Raw genomic sequence first — 12438 nt, 5'->3', positions numbered from 1 at the left:
CACTGGATGCAACGAATGCCTCGTTTGTAATGGGTTTTAATGTTTTTGTCTCGTCGCGCCGGGACACATGGAAACACAGTATGGTAAGGGGCGTAACATTTCCGTCACACGCTTGGTATTCAGCCAATCACAACACACTGGATAGCTAGCCAATCAGAGCACACCTTGCTTTTCTCAGAAAGGCGGGGCATAGAGGAGAAACAATAATGTACATTGTGTACAATGTACACAATGTACACAATGTACACATGTACAATGTGTGGAAAATAATGTGTTTTTTTAACCTTAAACCGCATAAGTGACGTGACATGTGGCCAAGTATGGTGACCCATACTAGGAATTAGTGCTCTTAAACACATTGCATTACACCAAATACACAAAATAATGTTATTTTTAGCAACATCATATGACCTCTTTAACCAGACCACAGCGCAGTGTAGCTAGTGAAATGGGTCAGGAGTCAGGACTATGCCTGCGATCACAGCAGTGTTAATTTTGACAGCAAATTTTGATTTAGTTTTAGTCATAGTCTTTTGACTAAAATGCCATTTAGTTTTAGTCATATTTTAGTCATCTGAATTGTGTTTAGTTTTAGTCTAGTTTTAGTCGAGAGTAAAAGTTTTAGTTTTTAGTAAAATCTAATGGGTTTAGTTAGTGTAATGCGTTTATTAAGCACTAAAATCTAATTTTAGTTACAGTGTAATGCATTTATTAAGCATTTCTCTAAAATTTCAAAACTCATTATATAGGTTTGATATTAAGGTTTTATCATGATAGACACTGATTTAACTGTTGTGACACAAAATACCTTTGTTAAAATTAAATAAAACCCCTTCTCACAAAGAACAAGAACATGGTCTACTTTTTAATGAAATACCAATGGTTATATAGGCTAATTATGCATTCTTTATAGCAAATTGTTTACCATATTCTTCATTCTTTCAAGCAGACATATTTATTTCTATAAATAAATTTAGATTAATCTTTAAGGCTACTAAAGTTTTTCAGTCAAGAGCAGTGCGTGATTTTCTGTCTTTCTGTTGTTTCTTGATTAACATCAGTGACTCGGACAATAGCAACTAAATTAGGCTGCTGTCCCTTTAAACCCGAATGCACAGCTGCAATGGATGCAATGCACTGATACACGTTCTCCCTACTGTTTACGTTCACTTAAGACGTAATCAACTGTATTTACGTGAATACTCGTCAAAACGTACAATTCGACATCATTTTGTGTGTAATTCTCAGTTCATGCGACGCGAAAGAGTACTCGCACGCTGTGAGACGCGCTTTGTGTGTACAGTGTCTGCGCTCAGAAAACCGGACCGAATTGAGTTCTCTCTTGCGTCGTCAGATTTATCCATATGTCTGCTCTGAATACTCGTCAAAACGGACAATTCGACATAATTTTGTGCGTAATTCTCCGTTCATGCGACGCAAAAGAGTACTCGCGCGCTGTGAGAGGCGCTTTCTGTGTGTGTATGCTTCAGTGTCTGTGCTCAGAAAACCAGACCGAATTCAGTTCTCTCTTGCGTAGTCAGATTTATCCATATGTCTGCTCTTCTCTTACTCCCACATATTGACATTTTTTTAACGTTTTATGCGACGTGCAGCAAGTGTATTTTAGCTTATGTCCCGCCGGTTCATATGTAGGCTACGCATAACCTCAGAGCCACGCAGCAGATTTGTTTTGAATGAATCTCATCCCAAATCGTCCCTCCCTAACATTTTCGTCTCGTTTTTATTCGTTGACGAAAATGTCAATATATTTACGTCATAGTTTTTGTCATTCAAAAATAGTTTTTTACGAAATTAACACTGGATCACAGCACTGCTGTAAATGTACTGTAGTATGCTTGTGTTGGGATCTGCTATATTTCGCAGTGGTTGTTTATGCCTGTGCCATTTTTGTAGTGGTTATATGCAGTTACATTTGGCCTACAGTTCAATCTGAGGTGTGCAATAAGTCAGGATGGCATGAAATGGTTTGACTGCGAACAAAATCAGCTGTGTTCTTTTTTTTTTTGACTCATCTTGCAGTCATTATGAGCCGTTCGCACCTAATGCTCATCCAGTTAGACTTTCGGCAATGTAATTAATTTAATTCATGTCTGTTCCATTTAATGCAATCTAATACTGCAAATTTGATTAACCTTTTCGAAGGAGAGGCAGTCGGTCTGAGTCAGTATGTGAGAATGACCAATTAAAATCATCTGTAAGCTACAAGCTCCCCATAGACGAGAACAATGAGGGATTTTCGTTCAGCTCAGTCACATCATTAGCCAAAAAGGTTGTTCGTGCAGCGCTGGAACATTATTGATCTTGTTCTGAATCAATGAAACCTAACAATAATGCTTGCAAGTCTTAACATATGCAGTGGATTATGGGTATAAGGCTTATATGATGGGGTAATGGATCAGGCCTACATAAATTTACTCTGTATTAAAAATCGAGTGTGTTGATGTTTAATGCATGAGCTCAGAGAGTTATGCTGCTGTGAAAGCGCATCACATGGTTTCACTGAGGTCCTCTAATGCAGACAAACACTTGACTCACATTAGTGCAAATCAGCTGAGTCCAGGCACACAGGCTAAAGGAGCTATTTAAGAAGAGGAATATTTATAGCTGCTCGGGGAGATGACCAGCACGCAATGACGCTGGTTTAAACAATACCTCTAAATTTTAATGCGCACACGTGGTGCATAGGTCGTTTTAAACATGAAATGAGGAATCACATGACATCAGAATCAGGTGGTTGACCTGTTAAAACACCCATAGTCCTTATTTAGCTCAAATGTTGTTGGAGTTATTCGAATATTATTATTTATTTTTTTTTTTTGGAAAAAAAAGTGAGTGGTGTTTGCATTGCATACGCTGCAGTGCTTCCAGTTAATGGACACTATTTGGCCTTTTTTAATGAATTTTCTTGTATATTTTTACCTTTATGGGGACATTTTTGATAAAATATTTTATTTAAATTAATTAAATATAAATAGTAGTTAAATATATTTAATATATTGTATTATATTTTAAATAATATATTTTATTTATAAAAAAATATTAAAATGTTCTGTTACATCAGTTACTTTATACTTTAATATAATTAATTACACACATAAAACAAATTGATACAAATTTATATATACACAGTATGTATGTATAGCAAAAACAAAAGTGTTGCGTTTATAATTTTGTTCAGTGTATATTAGTGCTGTCAATCGATAAAAAATGTACTAATTAATTAATTAATTTTTTCTGCGATCAATCCCATTCCCACCTAACATACATTAAAGTTTTTAAATATACATTTATATTGCAATAATTTCACTTTAAAGACAGTTATTTTTAATATTTGTTTAATGGTATATTTTTTTATGACTGAAGGCCAGTATCACTGATACCAATACTACTGATGTCGCTATAAAATAGTTTTTTCCCCTAATATTTAACCATTGACTATAGCCGTTCAACATCACTGTATAATTGAGAGCTATCAATTTGTATATTTATTGGACTTTTAAAAAAATAACTTCTAATTTAAGTGAACTTAAAACAATCTTCACATAAACCCATTATAGTAAATGTCATATTTACCTGTGCCCTTTATATATAATTTTTTAATGAATAATCTGTTATCCTTGATGTCAAATAGTTCAATATAATCAATTCATTAACACAAATTCTGAGTAATTATTTTGAGAATATAGTTCCTCTTACAGATAAAATTCAATTATCAAAATATATTAATATATATTTTATTTAAAAAAAACATTGTTACATTTTAAAAAAATAACTTCTAATTTAAGTGAACTTAAAACAATCTTCACATAAACCCATTATAGTAAATGTCATATTTACCTGTGCCCTTCAGCAGAAATATACAGAAATTGAAATTGAAGTTATCAAACACTAAATTCTAAATTAAATATAGATAAATCCTTAAAGCTATAAAAGTTATTTATTTCCTCTTTTTTTTCTTTTTTTGTTTGATGAACAGACATCACAGCAGCTGGTTAGTAGGTTGTTTTGGCTGCTATTTCTTTAGGAGCTGCTGCTGCTGAACGTGACGCGGATCTGACATGCATCATATTTTCTCGCAAAACTCTTTACCTTTTCTGACCCACTTCAGGTCTTAAAGTCTCTACTAATGAACTGACGAGTTGAATCGGGTGTGTTAGATGAAGGAGACAGTGCTAGGATGCTCCAGAACAGTTTTGAAAACTATTTCAGAGACATGTTCTTAAATGTGAAATATATATATATTACATGCACGCACAGTTTTAATTCATTTTACAACTTTACAACTTTAATTGCCTTTTTGGTAAATTCATGACTTAACTGACCATGACATTGCATGCACGTAGTTTATTTCACGCTTTGATATGAAATGACATGCTACGGCGTGCGGCGACACGCGCTACGAGCACAGTAAGCCTACTGTTTCCACGCTCATTTGACTCGCGCCTGGTGCTGAAGTGAAGCTGGAGCGCGCGTCTGAAACGTCTCCCGTTTGATGTGCTCGTAAAGATGTTCTGTGTTATTTAAAAAAAACATTGTTACATCAATTATTTTAATTACACAAATAACACAAAATGTTTATTTATTTTATTAATTTTTCATTTGTGTTTTTTTTATAATCTGTTTCCTTGATGTCAAATAGTAATATAATATTATAATGAATTGATTATAATATATATAATCAATTCATCAACACAAATTCTGAGTAATTATTTTGAGAATATAGTTGCTCTTTTGAGAATATAGTTTCTAAAATTCAATTAACAGAAAGCAGTCCCCATATTTTGAATTTCTTACTCCGGATGTATCATAATATAAGTATCAGTATCAGATGTATCAGTAATATGATAACTTGATCCTGGCTAATACTGTTCCAGTCTCTTTTGTGACCAATAAAAAAGCAGAAGAAAGACAAGAATCAACAGGAAACAGCTTTATTATTTTATGTTTTTGTGTTGTTGTGTGTAAATGCATTTGTGTGGGTCAGTTGAAGAAAGGTCGAGCTGAAAAGTCAGACAGAGGTTGACATTTGTGGGTGTGGCGGAGATTCAAGACAAACTCAAGTATTCTCAGTGCGGGGGTGTAAGTGTGGGTGGGAGGCTTTTTTGGAAGATGTTTCACCATAAACATGGCAGCTGTGCTTTGTCACATCTTTAGAAACTCAAACAGCTGGAAGACGACAAAGAGATTGAGAGCGAGAGAGAAGACACTGCTCAAAAGAAAAACACAGATGGACCGACTTGACGTCATCATTCAGAATGTTATCAATGTCTAGCATAAAGTCTTTTAAAGAATAAAAGATCCAACATTGTGTTTCTAGCCTGTGGAAAAGTCAAGGATGGATAGTTGTGATTTAGGTCATGATCCAATGTATAGGATCTATGCCTGCAAAACTCCACAGAATGGATCTGATTTCCGGTAAAAATGGAATGTCCATCATTTATAAATTGTACGCATTTCCCAATCCTTGTATGTTTGTTTTATTATATAAATATATGTTTATATATTCATTTTATATATTAAATTTATATTAAAATTGTATATTTTATATATTTATATATTTTTTTACATATTACATTTTATATATTAAATGTTATTGTTACATATAAATGTAATATATAAATTCCTTTATAAATTAATTTTAAAATTTATACATTTTAGCCAATACTGAAAATTATTTTTAAAAAATCCCCTAAATTGAATAAAAAATACTAAAATGGAAAACTAATAGCTTTGTTAGTTTAGGCATCCCAACATTATAATTTACATTACGAAACATAGAAAATGATTATTTTGAAATATTGGCCAGTGAATATTTAGTACTGACCAATACAATAGCCTACATAACAAATATCATATTATGAAAAAATCAAATACAAAATCATATGATATGAAAAAATCATCAATCATATTGGCTGTTAACCAGTACTGTCCCGGTATATTGTCCATTCCTATTTATTTTATGTTTTTGATTAATTTAAGCTTTTTAAAATTGAATTCTACACTTTTCCCAACAAAGCAATGGAGGAGGAAAGGAGAGAAAAGTCTGCAGAGAGTCTGGCTGGGCCTGATCAGCCATTAGAGATGATAAATCTCCATATAACAATACAGACTGTAGCATTTCTGTATTTATATGTGTGTGGGTTTGTGCCTGTAGGTTTTTTTATGTCTGTGCATATGCGTAGGCGTGTTCCACCAGATGTTTGGAAGTATTTGTTACCTTTGTGTTTGTTATGGCTGCGGGCTGACCGATTTCTGTTATACGATCTCATGCTTTCCTCCCTGCACAGCTCAGCAGTTTCCAGAATATTCTGTAGGGTCATCTGAGGGATCCTATAGACCAGGGCTGTCCAAACTCTGTCCTGGAGGGCCGGTGTCCTGCAGAGTTTAGCTCCAACTTGCCTCAACACACCTGACTGGAAGTTTCTATGCCTAGTAAGAGCTTGGTTAGGTGGTTCAGGTGTGTTTAATTAGGGTTGGAGCTAAACTCTGCAGGACACCGGCCCTCCAGGACCGAGTTTGGACAGCCCTGCTATAGACCATGCATTAATGTATTTTGGAGTATCTAATGGTAGGTTATCGATACACTTGTAAATGGAGTGATAATCCGGGTGGGTCGGTATCCGATATGAAACCTGTCGTCAGAGCTGCCATATAGATCAAACATCATATAGAAGTCACAAAGGATGTTTGCAGTGTCCTGCTGTGTGTGTGCAGTGTGTGTGCAGTGTGCGTTGCATTGGAGCGAGGTGTGGGTGTGATCTCGTCTTGTGTGGCATGGCTTGATGACTCATAAATGCATCATTGTGATGTTGTATCTCCATCTCTCATCCCCATCCTCACAGTAACCCCTCCTCACCGTCATGACCTCATGCAAACACACAATTCAATTTAAATCCAAGGCTGAGAGGATGACATTCTCATCTTGCACTTTCCTACCAGAAATAGCACATGTGTAGTTCACTAGAGTTCAAAAAGCTTCTTTTTAATATTATAAGCTGTAACATGAAAATATTTTGTCACTTTAATTTCTCGGATCCTTGTTTTGTTGCTTTCGCTCCTGCCTTGATCTCACATAGAGTAATACTCCTATCTGCAGCAAAAACATGATGCCTGCTTATGCTCCAGGGGCCTATTAGCTCTTATCCCTATGGAAGGACTCATATCTTTCTCTTGCTATCTCAGTAAATGTTTTATTGCTGTAAATATATGATTAAAATAAGTTATGATATTGTCAGAGCACATATAAAGTATTTTTTTGTGGTAAGCATCACTATTTCTATTGTTCATTTGGGGATTTGCATAAACTTAAAGGGTGCAATGTGTAATTTCTACACCATAGTGGCGACAAATGAAATTGCAATAAAAATAAATCATTGTGATTTAAAGTGTTTACACTTACGATTTTCTCAATCAAGGACAATAAAATGGGTGAAAAACTCCCTTAGACTTATATCGAAGAAAATCCCAAGCCATATCTAGAGACCAAAATATCATAGCGATTTGGGAATGGGCTCTTTTGACTTGAAATAATAAGCAACTGCTCAAAATGCCATAAAAACGCCCAGGACATCACTTAGCAACACCCTAGAAACCATCCAGAACTCTCTAGAATCAATTAGCAACACCTATAAACCATCTAGAACACATTAAAGTCACTTAGCAACACACTAGAAACCACCCAGAACAGTCTAGAATAAACTAGCAACATCTATAAACCATATAGAACACATTAAAGTCGTCTAACAACACCCTAGAATCAACTCTGAACACAGAAGCATAACAACTCACAAAAACCTTTCAAACTTTTTAGTGCCCACATAGCAATGCCTTGGCAACCATCCTAAACTCCCTATAATCACCTAGCAATGCCTTAGAAACAATCCAGAATACATTAAAATCACTTATCAATTACCTAGAAACCATTCAGAATACATTAGAATAATCTGGAAACACCTTATAAACAAACCAGAACACATAGCAGCATTGTAACACACTAACACACTCAAAAACACCTTAGTACCAACATAGCAACGTCCTAGCAACCACCCAGAAACCGCTTTTATTACTTAACAACACTCTAGAATCCATCCAGGACACCCTAGAATTACCTAGCAACACACTAAAAATATTCCAAACATAAAAACACCCTGGCAACCACCCATAACACCCTAGAATCTCTAGCCATGTCTTAGAATCACATAGCAACATCCTAGAAACCATCCAGAACAACCTAGATTCACCTAGCAACATTCTAAAATATTTCAAACATAAAAACACCCTAGCAACCACCCATAACACCCTGACATTATCTAGCCATGTCTTAGAATCACATAGCAACACCCTAGAAACCAACCACAACACCCAGGAATTACATAGCAACCCAGTAGAAACCATCTGGAATACTTTAGAATGACTGACCACACACACAGCAGCATAACAACACACTAAAAACATTTTAAACATCGTAGTACTTACATAGCAACACCCTAGCAACCACCTATAACAGCCTAGTGTTGTTGTTACCAAAAACATGGTAACGTTGAATCCCAAAAGCCATATTTAAAATGTTTGCATTTTCTGTAAGACCAAGTGTAATGATCACAACTATATCTTGATTTTTATAAGCGATATAAATGGATGTTGTGTAGATGGTGCTGTCATTTTCATTCAGTGGTGAAAGTTACGTGTCTGTGTGAGTCTTGTACAGTAATACTGTATTTCCTGCTTCCTGCATGTAACCATGACCTCTAAATCGCTCTGTTTGTTTTCCTCTCTCTCTCTCTCTCTCTCTCTCAGTGGAAGCCATTGTGGAGTTTGATTACCAGGCCCAGCACGATGACGAGTTGACCATCGCTGTCGGTGACATCATCAGTAACATCAGGAAGGATGAGGGCGGCTGGTGGGAGGGAGAGCTGGACGGTCGGAGAGGGCTCTTCCCTGACAACTTTGTCAGAGTAAGTGCTGAACTCAGCATTTCCCTTTTGACCTTTCCCTGCAGGAGGTAGTGGACGGACTCACAGCCTAGTCTCACCACAGGTCATCGGTTCTTCGCCTTAATTTAGCATGACCAAGCTATCAACACTTTTTTCAGAGTGTGAGTGAGTGCGCATAGAGTGTTAGGGCTGAGCGAAATAGCAAAAACACTTCTATCTTGAAATTTCACACTTTTGATAGTATCCAATACATATCTCAATATGTACTTTGAAAAGGTTTTTAAACATTTTTTCAGTCAAACATGGAATATGACCAATTACACTACCGTTCAAAAGTTTGGGGTCAGTGCAGTAAGATATTAACAGTTCTATTTACTGTAAAAAATATTTACTATGTTACGAAGGATTGCTATTTCAAATAAATGGTGTTCTTTTGAACTTGCTATTCAATGAAGAATCCTGAAAGAAAATGTTTGCACAATGTTTCCACAAAAATATTAATCAGCGCTGTTTACAACGTTGATAATAATAAGAAATGTTTCTTGAGCAGCAAATCAGCATATGTGACCCTGGAGCACAAAACCAGTCTTAAGTCGCGGGGGTATATTTGTAGCAATAGCCAAAAATACATTGTATGGGTCAAAATTATCGATTTTTCTATCGGATATTAAGTAAAGATAATATTCCATGAAGATATTTTGTAAATGTCCCACTGTAAATATATAAACGCTTAATTTTTTTATTAGTAATATGCATTGCTAAGAACTTCATTTGGACAACTTTAAAGGCGATTTTCTCAATATTTAGATTTTTTTTGCACCCTCAGATTCCAGATTTTCATATAGTTGTATCTCGGCCAAATATTGTCCTGACCTATCCTAACAAATTAATGGAAAGCTTATTTATTCAGCTTTCAGGTGATGCATTTGTCCTTATAAAATAATAATAAAAAAAACAAAACTGTTTTTAACACTGATGAAAATAAATGTTTTTTTTTTTCTTTTTCTGAAGGATCATGTGACACTGAAGACTCAAGTAATGGCTGCTGAAAATTCAGCTTTGCCATCACAGAAATAAATGACAATTTAAAATAGAAAACAGTTATTTGAATTATAGTATTTCACAATATTACTATTTTACTGTATTGCTCAAGTAAAAGCAGTCTTGGTGAGCATTGGAGATGACTTTCAAAAATAATAAAAAATCTTATAGAGCCCAAACTTCTGAATGGTAGTGTAGATTTAAAATGTTAATTGCAGTAAAAATCTAATAATTTAATAGTTTTTTACTAAGGCGCAGTGATGGACAGTTATTTTTGCAACTGAGAGTTTACCTTTCAGACACAATTTATGGGAGGAGTGTATTTAAATAAATCATGCAAGGTGATTTACTAAGATTTGCAGTAGTCAGTTTACTATTATAAAACGGATAGTTCCGGTCCTTGATTCTGATTGGTTGAGCCGCGTTCGAAGCTGTTGTAAATTACACTACAAACATACACCTTTGTTTACTTCTGTGTGTTGCTCGGCAACCACTTTGTTGGAACCACAACTGTTTTTGAGGGACTTCATTGTTTGGTGGAAGAATACTGTTTTTATTTATATCATTACACTTTATTTGCTCTGTTTTATTCTGTGAAACCTTACTACTTATATGGAATAACCGTTGAATTTATCTCAGCTACGCGTCGTGCCTAACAACGCCCCTTAGCTGTTATAAATTCACTGTAAACCACGGCTTCTTGGGGCTTATTGCTTTAGTATTTCGCCATTATTTAACGTCCAAAAAAGGCATGTCTTAATATTTTGCACTTGTGTTGCTCTTTGTTGAATGCATTGGTCATTAATGTAAATGAGCCGGCTTCGTCTGTGTTCTATAATTTGTGCTTTGTCAGTAGATCACCCGCAAAACTTTCCACTCCCGTCTGTGCTTTTATGGGATTGGGTTCTCACACTAATTTGCCCTGTTTAGTACATTTGGCGCTGTATCTCCAAACAAAAAGTGGTTTAAAAAAGAATTCTACATGTTTTGATGCCAACAAGTCATTGCGGATATATATTGAATTTTCATTACATCACTTGTTATATTGTTGAGCTATATTGTTGAGTGTGTGTGTTCACAAGTGTGTATGTTTGTGTTGAGCTGAACTCAGCAGGCCACTAATGCTGACTGTCAGAGGATGGAGAGGTTGTGTGTCGGTGTGTGTGCTGCTTACTGGAAGAGTATTGGTCACAGACGAACAGGATGCTAGTGTTGATTTGGAGAGAAAGTGAGAGAGAGTATTTCTATGACTTGTGCACTCCCTCTCTGGCTCTCTCTCCAGTGACACCAGTACATCAGGGGCGTATTGCAGAAGTAAACCTGTGAACTCCACCAGCAGATTGCCATGAGCTCAGGTGTGAGGAGTCCATGAAAGCTTGTTAGCATTGTAGCGCTACATACTTGTTAGCACCAGGAAGCCGTGATATATGAGACTATTTCTAATCACAGTGGGATAGGTTTTAGTACTTTATTAGTACAGTTCTCATTGGACACTCCTTTTGTTTATACAGTACTGTAACAATAATACCACTAATATTGGTGTGAACTTTAGTGAAAATCATGTGGTTGGCTGAAATGTTTACAAGTCTCAAAAGCCCTTGTGTTTTTTAGTAGTTTTTGTGTTAGTAGTTTTATATTTTGCATGTTCTATAACCCTGTTGCAAGTAGGGTTGGTTACCGTTCACATTTTAACCAGTACGGTACCGGTATCGGTAGCTGAATTTCGGTGCCGGTACCCAATGGTACCTTTTTTCGGTACTTTACTCTCTGTGTAATTACAAAAACATTTATTTCAGTGAAAAAATAAGTCCAAAAGTCTCAATTTCAACATTTTGAACAATAGGGCCCTACAGACTTTTTCTTTCTTTCTTATTTTTTGGCAAACAAACTGAGGTTTACTGTTGAAATTAATACATGGAAGAAAAATTGTGTGAATATTCCTTTAAAACATTTTTTAATGGGCTAATAATTGTTTTATTTTTTTCTACAATTAAGTGATTAAGCTGGTTGTAATATTTATTTTTATCATTTAATTGTTTTATTTAAATTTGATAGAAAATGGAATATTTAAAGATGTACATTATACTTTACAAAAATAATACAAGAGTAATATATTTCTGTTACATGTTAAACCATACTTTTATTTTGACAGGTTGCCAGGAAGTTTCTGTGTGTATACAGCATGATGATGCTAGTTTTATCAAATGAAACGGTAAAATTCTCGCAAAGCAGCTCTGGAGATTAAGTTTTTGTGTTCATGCCGTCATATAGTGAGTTGCAGAGGCCGAAAATCACAGTGAGCGTCACACGTGCTTCAGTATTTGTGTAGTAAACAAAACCGCGTCTCCGCCATTCATTCATACAGAGGCAAGCGGAACATGCAGGATTCATATTTAAACCGTCTTTTTGCATTTGAATATTCACAGACACTAGTTCATATCGC

General features: G+C 35.3%; 1 protein-coding gene across 1 annotated transcript in view; it reads left to right on the top strand.

Annotated features, from left to right (window-relative positions):
* LOC107671357 (SH3 domain-containing kinase-binding protein 1-like) overlaps nt 1-12438 on the top strand; it is a 45135-nt gene that overhangs the window by 8669 nt on the left and 24028 nt on the right. Inside the window, exon 2 of the mRNA XM_016464256.1 lies at nt 8818-8975. Within this exon, the coding sequence (XP_016319742.1) occupies nt 8818-8975 (158 nt within the window). The remainder of the gene's footprint in view (nt 1-8817; nt 8976-12438) is intronic.

The sequence above is a fragment of the Sinocyclocheilus anshuiensis genome, unplaced genomic scaffold (genome assembly GCF_001515605.1).
Source record: "Sinocyclocheilus anshuiensis isolate Anshui unplaced genomic scaffold, SAMN03320099.WGS_v1.1 scaffold1568, whole genome shotgun sequence".
Classification (NCBI taxonomy): Eukaryota; Metazoa; Chordata; class Actinopteri; order Cypriniformes; family Cyprinidae; genus Sinocyclocheilus; species Sinocyclocheilus anshuiensis.
Note: the sequence above shows the minus strand (reverse complement) of the source record. Positions and strands in the feature narration are given on the sequence as shown.